Here is a 21901-nt window from a genome sequence, read left to right as displayed (position 1 = left end):
GAGCTAAACTTTCCACCCCTTCAGGCAAAAATCCAGGGCGATCTCTTAAGGTGGGCCCCCTTGACTCTTTCATGGTTTGGGCAAATGGTAGTGGTTAAGATGAATATTCTCCCGCGGCTTCTCTATCTTCATGTCTCTTCCCTGTCTGGTGCCGACTCCTTCTTTGCCTCTTTGCAATCTCGTGTCCCTCTTATTTGGGTTGGGAGGAGACCCAGAGTAAGCTTGGCTACCCTGACCCTCCCCAAGTCCCTTGGGGGTTTTGGTTTCCTGGACTTTCGAGGGTATTTTAAAGCAGCTCAGCTGTGAGTTATACTGGAGCATTTGAGGGACGATCTACGAACATATTGGACGTATGTGGAAGATGTTCAAGTTCATCCAAGAAAAGTTAAGGACCTTTTGTGGGCTCCCCCGAGCTCTATTCCACGGCCTGTTAAGTCGCACCCGGTTTTTGCTGTCTTGTGGTCGGTCTGGAAGCCCTCTAAGGACAATAGGCTTCTTTCTTCTTGGCCTTCCTCCCTGTCATCCTTGTGGGGTCCCCTAATTGAGCTGGACAGGAAGGGCTTCCGGGAAACGCAGTCTTGGTCTGATCAGGGGTTGGAGAGGGCTGCTCAGTTGTTTTGCAAGGGTTCCTTTTTGGAATTCGACCAAATGGAGGTGTTTGAGAGCAAGCCGCTCACGGTCTTTGAGTATCTGAGGCTAAATGGTATCCTTACCCAGGCGCGGTGAATGTCTGACTTGTCACGCCCCTTAACCCACTTTTTAGAGTGTTTTTGCAGAAGCTAAGTCTAGGAAAGGATCCCTTTCCAAAATCTATAAAGTGCTCATTTCTTCTAATCTAACAGGAAGGCAGTCTTTCAAACGTGTCTGGGAGGAGCGGTTGGGCTTGTCCTTGGACGATCGAACTTGGCAGGCGGTGTTTAGGTCGGTGCTTCCTGGGGGGCTGTACACGGCGGCCACGGAGCATAATTATAAGGTTTTGCACTCTTGGCATCGTCCTCCGGTAGCCCTTTCCAAGATGTTTGTGGAAGCGTCCATATGGTGTCCCAGATTGTGTTCCAACAAAGGTACCTGGTTTCACATGTGGTGGGAGTGCCCGGTTATTCGCTCATACTGGGCAGAGGTTCTTAGCTGGATTAAAGATATCTTGGGAACATGTCCTTCCCTGTACCAACTCGAGGTTCTTCTGGGCACTCCCTTGCCGGATAAGAAGGTGGGTTCCTTCTCGAAGGTAATGGAGGCCATGTTGAGAGCGGCGAGATTGGCCTTGGCTCAGAAGTGGAAGAATCCCCTAGCACCCTCCAAGAAGGAATGGCTTACCAAGTTGATCGCTATTTTTGAGTACGAGATAATCTCTGCTATTCTTAATGATTCTATGTCATCTTTTTTGCAGGATTGGACTGTGGTTATACTCAGTGTGGACTGTGAAGCCCTGAAACTATTAACTGCTTTGTAGTTCTATATGTCATGTCGCTGGGGAGGGTTTGCGGATGCTTGTACCAGTGGCAATGTGCTTGGATGTACGCAGAGGCTCCGCCGGTAACTGGGCCTAAAAGTAAAGATGCGTTCTTGGTTCAGTCCATGCTCTTAGTTTCCAGCACCGAGGATTTTCAGGAGCCTAGTCTACCCGTAGTTTCGGGGGGGTAGTGGGAGGGTTAGGGTGGGGGGGACAAGGGGAGGGGGGTTTAGTTGTTGGGTGGATCTGTTTTGGGGGACTTGTTTTTCTTTTGTTGCAATCTTTCAATAAAAATAAAGTGGAAAAAAAAGTAGCAAGCTTCCCTTCCCCAACCATGCCTTTAACCCTCTGCCTATTTGCAAGGATAATTACCCAGAAGTATTTGTTGCCACTCTCTTGACTTCAAGTAATGCTTGTACACTCTTATCTTAGGCAATGCGGATATTCTATTTGGCTCACAGTAATATTTAAACCGCTCTTTGGCTCTGTAAAAGGTTGGTTTCAGTCTTAATTGGGGAAATACCTTGTTAACTTTTGGCTTGAGCAATGCTTGCTCTTAAAACTGGCAATAATGTTTAAACACTTGGCTTCTCTTGTTAGAATTGTTGACTGCTTTAGTAAAGATTCAGAGGCCGCCACTCTTCTCTTAGAATCTTAATTAGGCACATGTGTACACTTCTTTCTGTGGTTTTACACGGTTTTAAGTTCAACAACCAGAATTTCACTGAGTTTCTTCTTTATGCAAAAGGGAAAATACCTGATCACACACGAGAGCTACAATTCAAGTTTTCCATTGTTAAATGCTCAATGATGAACTTTGCATCACTTCTAATCATAAAAGTGATTATTTTGCTGGATAGTGTTGCCGGCAGTGTTCGTGCAAGGAATCGAATGCCTGGTTAAACTTACCGGCTTCTGTGTTCCTTTCTCCGCAGGCTGCACAACTTCTGCGACTTCTGGCTTCACCTTGGACCTACACCCTTCCTCGCTGAAGGCGTCTCCGGTCCGGCCATGCAATTAGGGAGCCCCTCTCGCTCCTGAGACTCTCGGCTCCACTGCAACTTCTGGTCACGGTCTCTGACATGCTTCCTGCTGCACAATCTCTGCAATTAGGCTCTCATAGAGAAATGCAGTCTTGCTTTTCACAACCTCTGCACATCAGAATTTCGGCGAACAGGACTCTGACAGAACAAGCAGGTGAAATCCTGTGTCCCTTTGGTTCACCCACTTCTGCCTGGATAGCCAACACTGTGCCTTCTTCCTTCTGCTTCTGCTGCATACACTGCAGCCACAGTTTCAGCTCCTCCTAATGGTCTACACCTGAGGGGGGCCTTTTAAGCCTCTCAGCTTACCTCAGGTGTGGGCTATCAAGCTTAATTGCCCAACTACTGCTGCAACATACATCTTAATCTCTCTTCTTCGTCCCAGTACATCTAGGATTGTGGGACTTATAGTCCTTAACCACAAAATCAGGTATTTTTGGTAACTTGGTATTCCGGGATGAACCGTCAGAATGTATTGTTAAGGAGGAAGTTAGTTTATTTAAGGCAACATTTTTAAATTCCCTTCCATTATACTTTGGGAGTAAGGAGGATTGCTATCCTTAAGTGCCTTGAATGGTCTTTCTGGTCTTAGTTTTTTTTCAGATTTTATGTAATTTGTGCCCATAGCTATCAAATAAAGTAGAGACCAGAGGGGTTATTTATATGGACCTTACCAAGCAATCCCTCCCAAAAATTCCTTTAATTTGTTTACACACAAACTGCTTGGATGGTCCTGTTCTTTCCACAAATGTCACCTTATGGCTGTTGAACTTAGAGTTTGGTATTAAATCTACATCCTCTTTAGCTGTCTGGATTCAATCACCAACAGATACTTTAATGTTATCAAATACATTACATTGATCAACTACTGCAAATTGTATCTGGAGTTTTCACCCTCCATACTTCATTGTTGATACATACACACACATTTTTGGGAGAGAACCTAACAAAAATGGTAGATGGCATACAAATCACCGTTTGTGTAGAGTTTAGTCTTTTCTCACTTATCCTTTTTCATTCCAACCCAATCAGCACATAGCCACATATTTGAAATGTGGTTCAGATTCATCATAACAACAATAGGCCATTACATGCTTTGGCAACTTTAAAAGGTTTTCCCTTTTAAAGGATAAATACTGCGTCTCATTCCACAGGATCTATGCACCACCCTGGGGCTTGTATCCTCACAGGCGATTCTCCCGCAGTACCCACTCCCATGGTCAGGAATAGGAAGCGTCTGCCTTTCCGTGGCCACCTGGGAGGAGACTTTAGGCAGGCTTTTATTGAGGGATCCGTAGGATTCCTCACAATCGCCCAAGGCTGCTAATGCACTACGCCCTGGTCAAGATGTCCTGTCTTTTGTTAGCCGTCCTTGTTTTGCAGGTGGGGGAGGGCTCTCTTTCTTCATGCACCTTGGTGGGCTTGTTGCAGGAATCCCACGACGCTGCTCCCTATTTTGTGAGCTGGTAAGAAGGGGGTTGTCTGCCCCAATCCAAATTCCTCCAGGTACTTGAATGTTGCAGGAAGAATCTGGGAGGCTGACTGTCCCAAATTGGACAGCCACCCCCAGGTTTGAATGTTGCAAAGTATCCTTATTGGAGGGCTGGGATCACCCGAGTCCATTTTCTGGATAGATGAGATTGACCCAGGAACCACTAGACCTTAAGGGTTCCGAAGAAAACATCTGGTGCCTTCCTCCCTTAGACTGGTGGGACCAACAAGTCACCTCTCTTGCTCAAGGTTTGTTGCCTGTTTTCCCGTCTCTGGAGCGCGCACTGTTGCATTTGCTCTGCAAAGCCCAATACTAGACATCCATCGTTGCAAGGGCTTCTAGCTGACCCATTGTCTGGAACTCAAAGTGGCCGTCTTCGAGACTCTGCTGGGACTCTGCAAATCTGCACTGCTGCCCTCCACCAGGAGACGCGCCTGCAAGATAATAAAAGTTATGATATTTTATTTATATCGCGGTCATACACAAGTGTTTCAGAGCACAAACACAAGTGTTTCAGAGCACAAGTGTTTCAGCAGCCTGGTTGCTGAGTCGCTCCTGAACCAGTCCGGGGTCATTACAAGAATTGCATCAGTGAAGATCTCCCCGAGGGTCCCATATTCACAGTGAGTCTGTGTGTTTTCCCTACAACCGGAGGTCTCTAGAGGATTCTAAAGATAACCGGTGATTGCTGACTCGAACCTTCGACCAGATGATCCTGTAGTGCGACAACAGCAGTGTAGCGGAGATCCATGGTATAGTTATACTGAGTTCTGTAAAGTAGCAGTGTTGCAAGTTGTATTGGAGAAATTGTTTATTTGGACTGAACGTTTGTACTTTACCATTGGCAATCTGTGTTGCTAGTCTCCAGCGTTTTCATAGGCAGTAACCGTAATACCATTATTAGTGGTACATAGCAAGACGATATGTGAACAAAATGAGAACATGTAATTTTATACATGATGTTGGGTCAAAGTATGCTGCATTGTTACTTTTGGACTAGGCATCTGAAACAATCTGCATATTTATTCACTCTCCAACAGGCTCCAAAATATTTGGGGCAGCACTCTTCACAGATTTTATTCTGGCATTAATGTTTTTTTTTGGAGCAGTAAAGCATATTTATCCTTCTTCGGCCCCCTCTTGTGAATCTCTTCCTGGGCTAGGACTGAAATAAAAAAAATAGTTTGTAGTCGGACACCATACTTTCCTTGAATTCGCAGTGTTATCCATGTTGATCGTGTTTTCTTTGTGCCTCTTTTCCTTAAAGGACATTCTGACTCCACTTACCGTAGCTGCACAGGAGCTGATAAAAGCATAGTAAAGACTGTCTCACCATCCAGAGCCCTGCAATGTAGTGTTCTGTACAGTGAGTAGGAGGGTGGACTGAAGCAGCTTCAGTGAAGTACTGAGGTGGGCGTCTAGGTCGGACTCTGGCAGGAGTTGCGGAGATCACACAGGGCTAAAAGTAGAGCCAAGAGGGCTGATAAGTAACATGGTATTGTGAGTGCTGCCCACACACCTGGATTCTCAGACTCCCAGAGATGCAAAGCTTACCAAGGTGGATGATTCAGTGGGTGACGCCAATGCAAAGGCTGAAAAGGGAAGGAGACAGTGGCTGAGGAATCTAGCAGGGCAGTTCTGTAACAACTTTATTCAGGATATAACAAGGTGGGGTTGGAGGGCGGCATATTGGAAGGCAATACAACTCAAGTTATCAGCTGTAGATGAGCCTAGTTTGAAGGTCTGGTAGTTCAAAGTCAATCTGTAGTGTAAACCAGTTCCTAGGCAATGCACAGGACATTAGTTAGCCAGTCACTCGGTCTCAGGGTTTAGTTTGTCCCTGCACACTTCTTTCAGAGAGAAGAAGCTCTCATTGTGGTCCTCTTGTCATTCGTGCCTTTGCCGAGTCTTGGTTGAGAAGGTTCTGTGTTTTGGTTTGGAAGGACGAGGCAACAGCTTACAAGCAGCTAACTTAGGCAAGGTTGTTTCGGTAACAACAGCTGATAGGTATTCAGTTGCCTACTAGCTGGTTGTAGGTTGGATTTATTTCCCTCCATATTTAAGTTCTGTATCTCTTCACACCATAGAGATCTCTTGTCAAGGTTTCCCAGCTGGGACGGCCTTTGCAACTAGCCTGTTCTCTCCATTGGCTAAAACAACTTTTCTCTCTCCTTTTCAATATTGTGACCCTCCCGACTTAGCAAACACGGGTGCACCTATCCAAGTTTGTCGCCAATTTGAAGTCTGGCCCTTTAGTTTGGCCAATGCAAGTTACTATCGCAGAATTTACCCGCCTCAATTTGTCAACACTTGCCTCATGAATGTTGTCCTATCTTGTACCGTGACAGGATTTATTAGGCTCCTTTTGTACACCGGTTGATTGTATGATTGACAGGATAAGGACCAACAGTGTGGGATATCGGTTGCACGTGTGGTACATTTTACAATGAGGATCAATCAGTGCCTTGGCCCTGATGTCCCTAGGTTAAAGAAAAAACAAAATAAACTCTTGTCCGCTTTGTTTGAGCTTCAGCTATTCTGTGTTCCTCTGAATGTCTTCATTCTTTGGTAGATCTGCAAGTAACCTAGGCCATATGACTGACAAAGGGTTTCTGAGCATGCCATGACTCTGCCCTCTTGTTGCTGGAAAGGATCAATGACTGGGTGTCACAGAGAAAGAATCGCTAACCTCTTAGTTAGTGCAGATGTGAAACACTCTTTCTGCGTCTTTTTATTCAGGGTTTCCTTGCTGGGAAGGGATTTCATGATTTTGGGATACGGCAAACAACCTTGTTCTGTCCCTTCATGAAACTGACAATTCCTTGCCCCCATCATGCTGGGTCCTGGCACCAAGTTAGATGCTATCTGCAACCAAGATCTTACAAGGGAGTAACTAGGTGAAATTGGGAGGATCCTCCATAAGCCATCTCCAGGGTTGTATCATTGAGCAGATGGCTTCCTCTAACCCCCAGAGTTCTCAGACCCTAACCTACGGGCATTTGTGTTTAGTATTGCATGTCTTCATTCTTCCTACTTCTAAGCACTGTACTATGTGTTAACACATTTACTGGTGCTTCATTCATGGACTTCTGAATGGCGAATGATTGGCCTTACTGCAAATCTGTTCATACACAGATAATAGAAGCACATGCTAAACCTGCTAAGCTACCTTACTGGTATACTTGTGTAATTGTGCACACATTCCTAACATGGGTACCAGAAGCCTTTATACATGCTAATTTATTAATTATGACATACTTATTTCCTTTTAAGGTTTCTATGTAGCCTTTAAGTGTCATGCTTGCAGATAAAGAAAAAGGATTTCCACATTATTTGCGGTTACGTTAATTCTAGCCACTATCAAGATCTTTATTGGAAGATTCATAGTTGTAGGCCCCATTCATTAATGGAATTATCAGTACATAATTGTTTTTCTCAAAGTTATTTTCCTTTTTATTTTCAATAACAAGAGTAACCTTTCCCTAGGTGCAATCGGAGACTCCAGGATCCCCTGTGTTTGTGATGAAGCTTGCACAACATGCCAGACATTTGGAAGTTCAGATTCTTGCTGATCAGTATGGGAATGCCATTTCTTTGTTTGGCCGTGATTGTTCCATACAACGACGGCACCAGAAAATTATTGAGGAGGCCCCAGCCACTGTGGCAACCCCATCAATATTGGAACGCATGGAGCAGGTAGGCATGCTGTGAAATGTAATATCTGAATGTCCAAATCCCTAACAGTGGGATCTGCAAATCTCTGACACATCTTTAAGTGATCATAACCCACTTAAAGCAAGATTTTAATGTGTTGTAAGGAACAATCTGCACGTCCATTTTTACAGAGTTGGTACTGAATAACACCGTTAGTAGGGTAGCAAAAAGGATAGTGAATGGCCTGAAATGTATTCATCAATAGAAATACCTGGTAAATGCCACTAACATGGGTGAGAAGAATTCTCTCTTTGGATGTGGATGGGTTTGGTCTCCTCTTGGAAAGGTTTGTTAGCGGTGCTAGACCATTTGAGAGTGGGAGGGTGGTTACTCCCACCCCTTTAATAGGATAGTGCAGGAAAGTAAGAAGGAATTGCATAGAAACATTCATATCCTCTCTGAAGTGACTAATGAGATGGTCTATATAGAACAGGTGCATAGGTTGAAGCAGTCCTTCAAAAATTGGAGCAAGTGTTATAAGTACACCCAACAGCAGCAGGAGTGGGAAATAATGTTGCTGATTGTTTTGGGTAACAATACTCGTAATCTTTGGTTGCTGATAAATAACCTGGTGAAACTCATGGAGAGTAGACCAGATTACCCGATCTCAGAGGGTGTGTGGGAAAAACATTGTAATTACTTATACAGGCGGCATGCATTTTCCCCACCTAATCCTAGTTTTGATTGCCTGCGGTCTATTAATATGACCATCAAGATGATAAAAGATGCAATAAGAAAGTCCTCAAACTTGCGCGCCTCCATGAATGGTCTTTCAAATGCGTTATTGAAATCTAACCCAGTTCTCTGGGCTGGTAACTTGCACTTTTTATTTATGTCCATCTTGGAGACTAAAACTACTCTCCCCTCCTGGAAACGATGGGTAGAAATCCCAATATTTAATAAGGGAGTTAGAGGTGATCCCATGAAATAAAATCGTTGGCTTATATTGCTATTCGATTGTGATTGTAAAATCTTTGTCAGGTTTATATTATTAGAGTTAGTGCTGGACCGGTATGGTTGGATGCTTGTCCAAATATCAGATGGGTTTTAGAAGAGGGCTTTCAACAAATTGAAATGGCCTTATATTAGCTTGCATTCAGGAGCAGGCCTAGGAGAGTGTCAAGCCTAGTTTTTGTGATGGCAATTGGCTACTCCCAGGCCTTCGATTCTGTCAATCGCTCTCTGCTCTGAGCTAAATTACAAGAATAGGATATCCCTCGATCGTTGCTCTCAATTTAGATATATTTGCATGAGGACAATGTGTTGCAGGTTTGGTTGGATAAACTTGGGCCTTGACTAAAGACTTTTTGATGCACTGAGGGTTGAAACAGGGTTGTGTTTTGGCCCCCTGCTTGTTCAACCTATATTTGTCTGATCTCGGTGAGCACTTGAGTGGTAAAGTTTGTGCCACCAAAAATGAAAAATCGCCCAATCTGGTATTTAACATATTCAGACGACGGGGTTCTGCTAGATAGGACCGAAGTCGGTCTGCAGAGACTTTTGAATTCTATGGAAACCCATGCCAAAAATAACAATATAGTAATACATGGTAAAAAAAAAACTAATGTAAGGTTCCATAAGAAGGCCAAGAAACCGATGGGCTTTAGCTGGTCAATAAATAAACAACCACTTGTACCCAAAACAAGTACAACTTACCATGGCTTTATTATGGAGGCAAGCTCGAATAAAGCCTCTATAGTAGCAAGGATTAGGGAGAAGGCAGGGCAGTTGGCCATGCAGATGAAGAGTCCATAAGAAATTTTGGCAATTCTCTATAATCCCGGTGTTGAACTTTTATAAATTAATTTTATACATTTTAATTTATAAAAAGGATAATAAAGCCATCCCAACCTTAATGTATGGAGTGGAATTATCAGCTATAGCCAGAGGAATTGACTGGGATAAGGTCAAAGCTATTATTTGGTGGAAAACGTTAGGCATCCCAGGCAATCTACCAATAGCTGCTGTGTGCTTGGAATTGGGACTGTCCTTACTGGGTTGTTGTTTGAAATGGAAAACATTAACACTATGTAGATTGTTAAATCCTCTGCTATCCACACTTTATACTGATTTAGGGGAGGCGCTGAGATCTACAACGCATTTACCTCTAAACATTTTTCAAAGATTTGTTTATTTTATGTTGTGTGAATGTGAACATGGGTAGGTTGATTTGATCTTTAACCCGCATCTTGTGAAGTATTAATTAAGGAAATTAGATTGGCGGTTGACATTAGAAAAGGCGAGGTTTTACAAAATATATAGAAGCTTATCTACTTCGAACAAAACCACTGGGGTGTTTACCAATGTATTTAAAGATGTTTCCCAATGCATACTGTTGCAGCCAATTTCTTAGGTTTGGATTGAACCTTCTGGTGACGGGGGGAAATTAGAGAATGTAGGGCCTTAAGTAGCCATGGGGATCTTGCTCATTGTCCTCTGTGGGAAGATCTGGAGATTATTCAGACTAGAGAACACATCTTGATTGAACGTGTCACACTTCAAGAATAACATGTTTTACTGTTGAGTAAATGTGTGCATAATGTTGAATTTTTAAATTCGATAGATATGTTTTATAGACTTGCAAGTGGGGAAGAAACTCTTAACGATGGCCACAATCAAATTACTTAATCTCGCCGGTTTGATCAAATTAATATGGTGATTTGTAATCGCTATTATTTGCTATCTGATTTGTTGTTATTTATTTATAATATGTTCACAGCCATAAATGGATTTACATATACAAACATAGATTAAAACACATTATCACACATTCTACATTTGTTAAAATTTACATACAAAAATATCCTCTGATTTGTTGTTATTGAATGTTTGAGAGATCAATTTGCAGTGAAACGGATGAAATTTGTATGATGGCCTTCTTTTCTGTTTTTAATATTTGTCTATTGTATTTTATAGTCAATGTTGTCGTTTTATATGGATTTGTATGTGGTTCCAGAGAATGTGTGTAAGGTTGACTTTGAGCAACCAGGAACACAATAAAGGAAAACAAAAAATCTGTCTGTCCACATAGCACATCATTTTCTTACATATATATCAAAGGAAGGTATTTTCTTAAAGGGTTATGTGCTTGATCATGCCAGTGCCTCCTAAATAAAATTAGGATTTCTTCATAAAATGTATTGGTGTACTCTTTCTTTTAAAGTATGATTTAGTTTATAATGCCTGCCTTTCTATGTTTTTTGTTTTGGTGAACTTTTGTATATTAATAGGGAACTGCACTTGCAGGTCATATCATCTGATGTATGTGTAGTTCTATAACACAGTGCACTGTTCTAAAAACTCGATTGGAAATTATGACCATCCCCCTTGGACGTCCATGTTCTGCTGAGGGACTGAGAAGTTGAGTTTACGAAAAAAGCTAAGTTGATTAAGAGGCGTTTGTGTTGTACTTCAACATACAAATCAGCTACTCCTTTTACCCAGTCATATTTCAGTAATTTCTTGTACCCAGTATCTTGTTAGGGATATTTGTAAGTAGGCCTTGGCAAATCTCCCCGAAAAAACCCACAGCATCTTCAGCAACTGGATTCTGGTGTATCTGCATGGAACCTGTAGACACACTGACACCTAAACATTTCATGTGTGATTGGAAAGGCTGTACCCATAGTTTAATGGAGATATGGCCTGCAGTGTGATATTCACATGGTATTGATGTGGTCCTCCAAGGATTAAGATGAGTTCTTGTGCAGAAAGAGTTCGGACACTTCTATAAGGAACCTCCCTTTTCCTGATGAATTTAGTTCCTGGGTGGTGAGGCAGGGCTGTACCACACCAGACAGTAGGAGGCTCTGGAGACTTTATGGATGGAGATTAGACAGTAATTTGTTTTCGAAGGGATTGTGTCCTCCGACGTATTCCTTATCTTTGATAGATCATCTCCCAGCTTGCTGGCCTTGGAAAACATTTTCAGTAGAGGGCGCTGCGCGTCGACGTCCCTCGAGCCCATGTCCCTCGGCAGCCTCCGTATCGGCGCCAACGTCATCACGCGTATAGACTTGCGCAGCGTCCGTTGCTCAGTTCCGTTTTTCTGTGCTTCGTGGGGCCTCGGAATATCGTTGCTCAGTTCTTCAGTCAGATATACTTCATTATTCCTCGTGAATACTGACTCGTACTCGATGGCTTCCTCACCCGAACCGACGACTCCACGGTCCGGCTTCAAAAAATGTCCAGACTGTGGAAAGAAAATGTCGTTGACGGATCCTCACAGGACCTGTTTGTGCTGCCTGGGAATCGAGCACCATTGTTCAAAGTGCGAGGACTGCATGTCCATGACGGCGAAAGCCTTGAAGGAGCGAAAGCCTTGAAGGAGCGTAAGGGGAAGCTTGAGAGTGGTAAAGCAGTTAAAACTTCTTCGAAAGTTTCCTCGGCGGAGTTGAGACATTAGTCTCCTCGCCATCACAAAAGACGTTCTAGGTCTCGAAGCAGTTCCCATCACTCTTCGAGATCTAAGCATTCAAAAAAGAAACGTCGAAGATCCCCTTCCTCGACTTCTTCTTCCGTTTCCCCAAAAAGGGTCTCCTGCCCCACAAAACATAGCTCTCAGGCTGAGTGGGAGGAATTCAGGAAAAAGATGCCGAGTGTCTTCGAGAAAGCTGCCAGGAGCCCCTCAGACTGCTGAGGGTTATACCCTGGGTGAAAGACCCAAAAAATCAAAACGCTGCGAGTCGCAGCACCTGGCGAAAGAAGCCACTCGAGAGCGTCACAAACCCTCGAGTAAAGGCAAATTTGCGTCTTCGCCGTCGTCGAAGATCCCTTTGACGCATAGATCGGTGTCTTCGACGCCCTTATCGAAGGGTACTTCGATGCACAGATCAGTCGAGTCAACACCGTCTTTGACGTCGACGCAGAGAAAGGACAAACCCACGGCCACCTCAAAGCCAGTGGCCATACCCAGAGCCTCGATCACGAGAATGTCGTCGACAACCTCGAGTAGAATTCTGATACTCTCGAGTTCATCGAGGCCTCTACCACCTTTCTCGACGCCTTTTTCGATGGCTTCGAAGCCTTTAACGTCCGCGTCGACGTTTTCTCAGCCAATCATGACGAATTTGGCCCCTTCTGCTCTGGAAATGGGATTTATACCATTTTCAAGACCTGATCACTCCAGAGCCTTATCAATTTATAAAGAAGGGGAGGATTCGGATCAGGAAAGACCTTTTGAGTTGCAGGGATCTGCAACTCCAGTACCAGAGGAATTTACCTCTGAGGAAGGTAGGTTGAAAGACCTCCAAGAATCCTTACAGGAAGCAGTTGGTTTGGACACTTCCCCAGAAGTGGGATTTGCCAGACCAGACCCAGGGGATCATGCTGAAACCCCTTATAGAACCTTGATGGCAAGGATAATAGAGTTTATGGGGTGGTCCACACCCTCACCTGCTTTTCAGCAAGATGACCTCACAGACATCCTGGTCAAAGGTCCACAGGAGGATCCTGTGGTGCCATTTCATGCGGCATTACAAAGGAGAATATTGGCAAACTGGGAAACACCTGAGGTAATCCCGGCGGTGAACAAAAAATGATCAGCTAAATATAGGGTGTCTTCTGCTGACCCTGAATATTTATCCAAACACCCAACTTTGCAGAGTCTGGTTGTTCAGGCAGCTACTTCATCAGGTAGTAAATCGGCTTACCCTACTGTTCCACAGGACAGGGATGATAAGAGATATGAGACTATGGCGAAAAAAGTATTTTCTGCATGTAGCATGGCGTTGAAATCCATCAATGCTACTTGTAGGCTCGCAAGGTTCAGCCACACACTTTGGGAGTGTGCTTCATCAGCGGTTGACTGCCTCCCGGAGGGAGAAGAAAGGAAAGCGTTTCCAAACATTAAGGATGGCAATGTGCAAATCCCTTCAAACTGGAGACTTTATGGATGGAGATTAGACAGTAATTTGTTTACTTTCCAGGGAGGAGGATTGTGTGTTGTGTGAACCCTTTGTTATTTTTGTAGTGAAAGCTCAGTTTTTCTGAGTTTAGAAAGCCATGTTTTTTAGTGACACCAGTTTAGTTTGGGGCACCAGTTTGATTTTATTTGAAGAGCATTTATTAAGCTTCACATTCGACCGAAGGCATCTTAGTGCTCCTAGCAAAATCAAAGGGCAAAGAGACCAAAAAGAAGCTAGAAAAGAAATGTTTTCAGAGCTTTACTGTAAGCCAGTTGGTCAGCAGGATGTCAACCCAGGAAGAAATACATTAAGAATTAGACCTAACAAAATTCCACCACTTAACACTAACTTAAGAGTTAAATAACCAGTTGAAAGACCAAGAGGGAAAACACCCGATTGGCTATGCTCCATTATTAAACATCTTTAAAACTGTTAGAAAAAAACAGATGAAATAAAATAATGATGTCCCATCGGCATACCTATGATGCAGACATTGTCAAAAAAAGAGAAATCTAAAGAAAAGCATCAACAAGTTAAAAATGATAGCTGCATCAGGCCAGGTTAATGAGATTCATAAACTGAAACAAAATTATAAGAATTGGCTTCATCTCCATCTCCATAAAAAAAAAAATGTTGAATCAAGACTGAGTCCATGCTGCAAAAAATTAAAACGAAATACACCACAGAAATATGGAACATCATAAAAAGAGGCAATGTTGTCAAATCCTATTACCGGCTTCAACATGGTGTACATTTTATGAGCAGATGCAGGAAACGAATGCCACTCATATGAAACGAATTCCCTTAAAGGGTAATGAGAAGACAGACCTACATATTGAAAGTGATACAATAGAGCACATCATTAAACATCTAAAAAATTCAAGGGCCCCGGGCCCTGATGGGTTTACTAATGAAATACTGAAGAGCAACCCAGCTGAATGGTCTATATGTTTACATCATCTCTTCAAATATACATTAGAGGCAGAAAAAATTCCAAGTTCATGGAAGGAGGCAGTAGTAAAGCCGATATTTAAAAAAGGGCTAAGGACAAGTCCGGGCAACTATCGGCCAATAGCCCTCCTGGATGTGGGGGGAAAGGTCTTCTGAGCTATCTTGATGAAAGCACTACCCAAATGGAGCATATTTTCAGGCCATAAAGATCAGTGGCAATCATGATTCGTGAAAGAAAGGGGAACAGCATTAAACAGCTTCCTGATTCATTTTACAAGAGATAAAGCGCAGAACACCTTTGTCGCCTTCATTGATCTTTCAAAAGCTTCTGATACCGTAAGAAGACCTCAACTATGGAATAAATTGACAAGATGGAACTGATTTTGGAAAATATAAGACCTGTATACAGACACAGGCATTAAAGTGCGGCTCGATAAAACAGGATGGTTATCAGATTATATACCCATCAGGACGGGCCTCAAACAAGGTTCCCCGCTGGCTTTGGAGCTTTTTAATATCTTCATTTCAGATATCTGGGAAGCGTTTGAGGACATGCGTGCATTTCCCCCCCAAAGTGGCCGGCACAGCAATAGGGAGGTTATTGTACGCAGACAACATCGTCTTGATGGACCAGACGCCTATTGGGTTACATCAGCTTGACGAACATCAGAAGTATGTGGATGTAAATAACCTAACAATAAACCCAAATAATTCAAGAATCCTAAGAATGAAGGTCACAAATACTCGAAGGGGAGGCAAGTATGGTTGGTTCTTGAAAAGAAAAAAAATTCAGGAGGTGAATTCAATTAATTATCTAGGCCTTGTGTAAATAACGGCAGAAGAGCAACTCCTAGACTTGAGCAGATGAAAAGAAAGGTAATGAATTTGGCGTTGCAGGGAAAGATCCTAATGAAAAGACATTGTAGATTTGCATTCATTCCATTGATAACCTTCTACAGGATGAAAGTTGTCCCAATTCTTTCTTACGGAGCAGAAACTTCATGTTTTGTGCCGGTGGACTTATGGCCCAAGTTGGAGGGGCTGTTCTGGCGGACGGTGTTACAACTGCCGAAATCATTACCAGTTCAAATAATAAGAAGAGAGTTGGCCCAGACCTCGCTAAAAGAGATAGTAGAATGGAAAATCATCATGTTCTGTCGCAAATGTGTGGAAGAAGTTCCTAAGGAAGGATTTGCCATTCTCAAGAAGGCGATGGAAGAACATTCGGATCGAACGCTAATGGAATAGCAAAACATCTGTCAAAATATTGTACTGGATTTAAATGAGACAAAAGCGTACTTGATCTCCAACCCAGATAAAATTAAGAGGAAATTATGCAGAAGAGATTGGATAGAGACCCCGGACGAGGTGAGAAAGTACAAAAACCAAGATGATTTCTGGGCCGAACCGCGAAAACTGAACATTCTCCCGAAATATTTAACGCTATTTCCGAGACTGTCAACAAAAGGAAATGAGGGAATCACTGAAACATCTGACTTTGGTGTGCTCAGGCCTGAGCAAAGAACGGGAAAGCCATTTTGGAGAAATAGCTATGAAATATCAAACTTGGAATACAGCGGATTGGTGGCAGACTCTGATTGAAGGAGCAAAGCTAACGAATCTGGCACTAGTAAGATTCCTAATGGTGATTTTCCAGAAGATAGACAATTCACCACACGAAGAAATTGGGACGGGTAACTGAAGAGGGAGAATCAAGCAATTAGAACTGGCCCATGATCACCTAGAGATTTGGTAAACTAAGCATGGTGGATAATGATCCAGGGAAGGCCAAAGGTTTTGTCTCAATGGTCTTTGTCGGCGCTATTTTGCTTTTAACGTGAGACGTTATAGAAAGTACTGTTTAGTTTTATACACAGTGGAATTATAGGACTAAAAGTTTTTGATGTTGTGAACTATGCGAAGTCCTAATAAAACATTTTTTTTTAAAGAATTGCATTAAATAAAAGGTCGAAATAGACAAAATTGTGGTCTCCTTACACAGGATTCAGAAGTCGAAAATCAGGACTAGACATTAAGTTCCAGACAAAGATAATGGTGTACCTACACTCCCTTGAAAGTCCCAGAAAAAGAGAACAGCTACAAGGTCAACTACAAAGGAGAAGCCTTGGCTTAGGACCTGACCAATTAGAGCTGATGGACTAATTGGGCAAGTGGGTAGTAATCTGACATTGATCTCTGCACCCAGGTTTCGTTTTGCTTACATGCTGCAAACGAGCCGAAAGTCCAAGGCTGGGAGAGAATGCCAAGCAATCGTAGCGTCTATGTAGCAACATGCTATACATTATTGAACAGGCCAACTCCTGCTGTTATTCTGCTATAATCTGTATTGTACGTATTTATAGGTGGTTCAAGGCGTGCCTACTACATATGCGGCATCCAGTGTTATTACTGATACTTGTATGATATATAGGTATATATGTTCCCTTAACCAATCCCTCCCTTTAATAGGTTTTACAGTTTGCCACAAAGGATGATGTCATAGATGATGCGTATCGATGTATAAAGCCTCCGTATAATTGAAACCCAAATGTGAGTGTGTGGACTACAGTTTGTCAGCTCAAATTAAGTAGGGCAATCTGGCGAACAACAAAGTAGTACTTTGCCATATTCTTTGAGTCTGTCCGGTTATTTGTGTCTGAGATCATTATTGGTAATTCCATCGAGCACATGAGATGCTCCAAGTGCGGGAGCACATATGAGAGCAGTGGGGGGTACAGGCGATGAGATTTGCAGCAGAGTTTTGGAGAACCAGAAGGCGCTGTATCACGTAAGCAGTTTGAGCAAGGAGAAGTTGCAATAGTCAATAGATGAGGAAACAATAGACGAGACCACAGGGGCGTGAAGGTGAGCTTGGATAAAGGGAAGCACACGGCAAAGGAGCTTGAGCTGGAAATAGCCCTGTTGACAGATTGCCCTGACCTGGGGTTCCATAGAAAGAAACGAAGAATGTCAGACCCTTAGATCTCTAACTATGGAAACAGGAGAAAGCAAATGGCCTAGAGAAGGGCAGAAATCGGAAGTCCAGAAGGAGGAGGCTGTTTGTTTTCAGAAGCTGTTTTGTGAGCGGTTTTCTTTTTGTTTAACGATATTAGCAGTGTGGGATATTTAAGATGCAGTGTTGTCAATCAGTTTGTACAGTGATCATGATGGAAATGCTCAAGTGGACTTGAAGCAGTTATTGTTCCACCTTGAATCTGAAGGTTTCAAGGCTATGGGCCTCATCACGACCTCGGCGGTAACCCTTAAATCCGGCGGTAGCGCTATTACCGCCGGATTTAAGGGTCCGCCGGATCAGGGCTTCGGCGGATTTCAAACCAGCTCTGAGCTGGTGTGAAATCCGCCGAGAATTCGCGCTAATACCGCCGGCGGGAAATCCGCCGGCGGTATGAGCGCGAAATTTCCCCATTGAGCCCAATGGGGAATCGGGCATTCCCGAATGGGCTCAATGGGGAATGGGGACTTTCAAGTCCGCCCAACTCCTGATCCCGCGCTATTAGCGCCGGGGGCTATGGCGGTCGCGCTAATAGCCCCCGCGCTAATAGCACTACCGCTACCGCCGAGGTCGTGATGAGGCCCTATAGCTGGGATTCTCCCCCACCCCCTTATTTATTTATTTATTGCCTTACAAATATCCAATACATAAATAGAGGGGGATGCACAGTTACAAACTCACTGAAGGACAAAATCGCTGCCAAGAAGTCCCTACTTGCGGCAAAACAACCCAAGATGATTGATCTGAAAGCCTTGCCCCAATCCAAATTACTCTCAACCCCACCCCTTGCAGCTTCTCCCAAGTCTCCCATTCAGACCTCTTCAAAACTATCTGCACCCTCAAACTCACAAACTGCAAGGGAGATACCTGCTCGGCCACATCGTCAAGCTTTGTGCCTCCATCTTGACCCTCACTATCAATGACTTTGTCAACGCATCCTTTGCCACCAACTCCATCCCTACCTGCCTTAAAGCAGCCTGAATCACCCCTCTACTCACAAAACCCTCCCTTGACTCCCCTTCCTACTCGAAATCTTGGACTGGCTGGCATACTCCCAAAAGTAACTCTTCCTAGAGCAACACCAACTGCTAAGCTCTAGAAAATATGGCTCTCGACCAAAGCACAGCACCAAAACAGCCCTGCTATACCTCACCATCCATTTAGATACTATTTGTGACTCTGGTGGTCTTGCCATCCCCCTCCTCCTTGACCTATCCGATGCATTTGTTTTAGTGAACCATGACATACTCTGCCAACATCTGTCTACCAGCTTCCACTTAAAATGTATTGTGTCCTCCCACGTATTGCTCATCTTCAGATATCTTCCCTTGCAGAATCGGCTGCTTCAGACATTTCTTCTCAGCAGGGGGCGCTGTGTGTCGTGGACGACTCTGTCCCTCGAGGACCTCCGTCTCGATGTAGACTTCATCGGAGGTATAAATAGCACGCACTGCGCCCATTACTAAAGCTCTGTTTTTCTGCCATAACTTGCGCTTTGATACAGCACGCTTTTGGTTTCTCACAAAACTGCAACATAGCTTTGAGAATGGCCACTTCATCGGCTTCTTCTACTCCGAACACTGGGTTTAAGAAGTGTATCAATATAGATTTATTCATTAGACCTTTAATCCCTGATTCTGAACATTGACTCATAAAAATACGACTTTTTGAGTAAAGAACAGCAAGACAGTACAACTAGCAACCAGAAACATCACAAGTTATGAATGTTTTTTAGAAACGAGATTATAGAAAAATGATTACAGAAATCACTATATCGCAGGTGCTACAGTATAGTATTATTAGTATAATTGTTTAATGTTTATGATCTGTAATTTTTATGCTGTAATTTTTGTTGTTTTGTAAAGGTTTTGTAAAACCAACACAAATAAAAAATGTAAAAAAGTGTATCGACTGCGGGGCCCAAGATATTGATAACCGACCCACATCGGGCCTGTTTGAGATGTCTTGACGTCGACCACAGAATGGCAGACTGCTAATCATGCCAGTCCATGACGGGTAAGGTGTTGAAGGAACGGAAGGGGAAACTTGCGGCGGGTAGGCCCCCTTTAAAAAATCCCTGTCCACGACTGTCGAAAAGGTGTTCTTCAGTCATGAGGTGACTGTCCACGGAGGAGGCGGTTGAAGAAATGCTCTTGGTCATGAAGCGGGTCACATCACTCTTCATCTTCAGCAAAATAAATGAAGCAAAGACTCAATAGATCCCCATCCTCGTCCTCATATTCCTCGACTGAACACAAGGTAGCCTGCCCGAGTAAATCGGCGACTGCAGCCAAATGGGAGGTATTTAGGCAGGAAATGTTAAAAATCTTCGAGAAGGTGCCCCCGGCCGCCCCTGTCTAAAAGGCAAAGAGCCATGTCCCTGTCACGCCTTCTAAAGCCAACAAGGAAAATAACCAGGCTAAAATCCTGTGCGCCCTTGAGCCCGGGAGAGAAGCCTCTGACCCCTTGAGAACCTTCAAGGTCTTGAGTCGACAACAAGCCCAGTCCTTGCCCGTCGAAGACTCTGTCGAGTCATGGGTTGAGTCCTTCGAGGTCTCCATCAACGGTGATGGCGTTGAAACCCTCAATGCCGTCGAGGGAAATTGAAAAGACACCTAAACCACTTAAATGTTCTTATCTTTGATTTTCGAAGAACGTGAACCCTCTCATCAGGACCCTCTGCCTTTTGGGCTTGAATATGGCACCCCCAATGTCCCTGAGGCCCTTGTATCAGAGTAATCTAAAATGAGGGACCTGTATGACCACCTACAAACAGCAAGTGGCCTTGACACTTCACCAGAATTGGAATTTGGGAAGCCTGATCCAGCAGAACATGCTGATGCATCCTACAGACAGCTAATGTCTAAAGTAACCAAACTTTTGGGATGGGACATACCAGGCCCCTGCACTCTTGCCCCTCCCCTTTGAGCAGGATGACCTCACGGACATCTTGGCCAAGGGCCCTCAAGAGGACCCTTTATTACTGTTCCATTGTAACGCTCACCTGATTCTCGCAGAGGCGCCGGTCTTGACTGGGCGACTACCGTATCTTCAAAGGTGATGTGTAGCACCCGGTTGGCTCTTTGGGCTGGACCTCTGTGCACTGTATGCCTGACGTGTAGAGTAAGATGTTTGCAGATAGAAAATATGGGGTTAATGAACTGGGGTTATTGGGGTGTCCCTATCTCTTTCCTCTTCTCCTCTCCTGTAGACCCCCAAAGGTTAACGCTCTCACCTTAGGTAAGTGAATGCCGAGCTCTCCATCTGCCTCGGGGCAGGGTGCTGTAACCAGTTTCTTCACTGGATAGGTAGCGCAGGCCTCTTGACTTCAGAGGACTGCTGTCCGTCGTTTACTGCACGAACGGTAAGTTTCGAGTCATTCAAATGTCTTTAAAGTCTTTAGTAATGATGTCTCTTGTTTTGCAGGGTTCCGGCGATGGCGGATGACGGGCTGAAGTGAGTTAAAGATGGAGCCCGTGTGATGAATAGAAGCGCCTGGAAGCACGTAAGTAAGCGCTTGTTGCCTGCTTCACTATGCGCTCTAACTGTCTTTTTATTTTGCAGGTACGAGTTCGGAGCGGCTGCAGGGTGCCGGAATACCCACTGGATTAGATGTGGAAAGGAGTAATGGCACGTGAGTATTAAAGTTCCCCAATGTCTTTAAACGCACCTTGTTTTGTCTTTCAGATGCGGGATGCAGCGCCGAAGGCCTCCGGAGCGTACGAAGAGTAGGTAAGCCTTTGCCTTTCAGATGCCGGAATGCTAACCTGTTCTTTCTTGTCTTTATAGGTGTTGCTGAAGACTGGATTCAGGATGGTAAGCCTTTGCCTTTCAGATGCCGGAATGCTAACCTGTTCTTTCTTGTCTTTATAGGTGTTGCTGAAGACTGGATTCAGGATGGTAAGCCTTTTTCCTTAGGCCCAGGACCGGATGCAGAAGACACGATGAGCGTTCTGCTGCAGAGGTTGCAGAAAAACGCAAAGCAAGATTCATCCACCGGGTGTGGTTTAAATAGCCTCCTGTAGTGCTTAGGTGTCTCCTTCCACAGCCACGCCTAAGTAAGAAAAGAGTTCCTGGTAAGAAAAGAGTTCCTGCCTTCCAGAAGAGTTCCAGTGTTCTGAATCTAGGGAGTGGCTCCAGCCCCACCCAACAGGAAAAGTAGTTCCAAACAGAAGAGGATCAGAGGCTCAACTGGCAGGCAAGTAAGCAGCATGGTCTGCTGAAGGTAAGTCCACCCAAGCATTATGAGCCCGGCGCTTCCAGCGCTGGGACTGGGCATATTTATGAGCCTGGTGCCACTGGCGCCAGGACTGGGTCCAAAAGGTCCCA

General features: G+C 44.0%; 1 protein-coding gene across 1 annotated transcript in view; it reads left to right on the top strand.

Annotated features, from left to right (window-relative positions):
- The window catches only part of ACACB (acetyl-CoA carboxylase beta), a 3851763-nt gene that overhangs the window by 888587 nt on the left and 2941275 nt on the right, over positions 1–21901 (top strand). Inside the window, exon 10 of the mRNA XM_069619430.1 lies at positions 7475–7684. Within this exon, the coding sequence (XP_069475531.1) occupies positions 7475–7684 (210 nt within the window). The remainder of the gene's footprint in view (positions 1–7474; positions 7685–21901) is intronic.

The sequence above is a fragment of the Ambystoma mexicanum genome, chromosome 10, assembly GCF_040938575.1.
Source record: "Ambystoma mexicanum isolate Mex_15411 chromosome 10, UKY_AmexF1_1, whole genome shotgun sequence".
NCBI lineage: Eukaryota > Metazoa > Chordata > Amphibia > Caudata > Ambystomatidae > Ambystoma > Ambystoma mexicanum.
The sequence above is the reverse complement of the archived record's forward strand: the minus strand, read 5'-3'. Positions and strand labels throughout refer to the sequence as shown.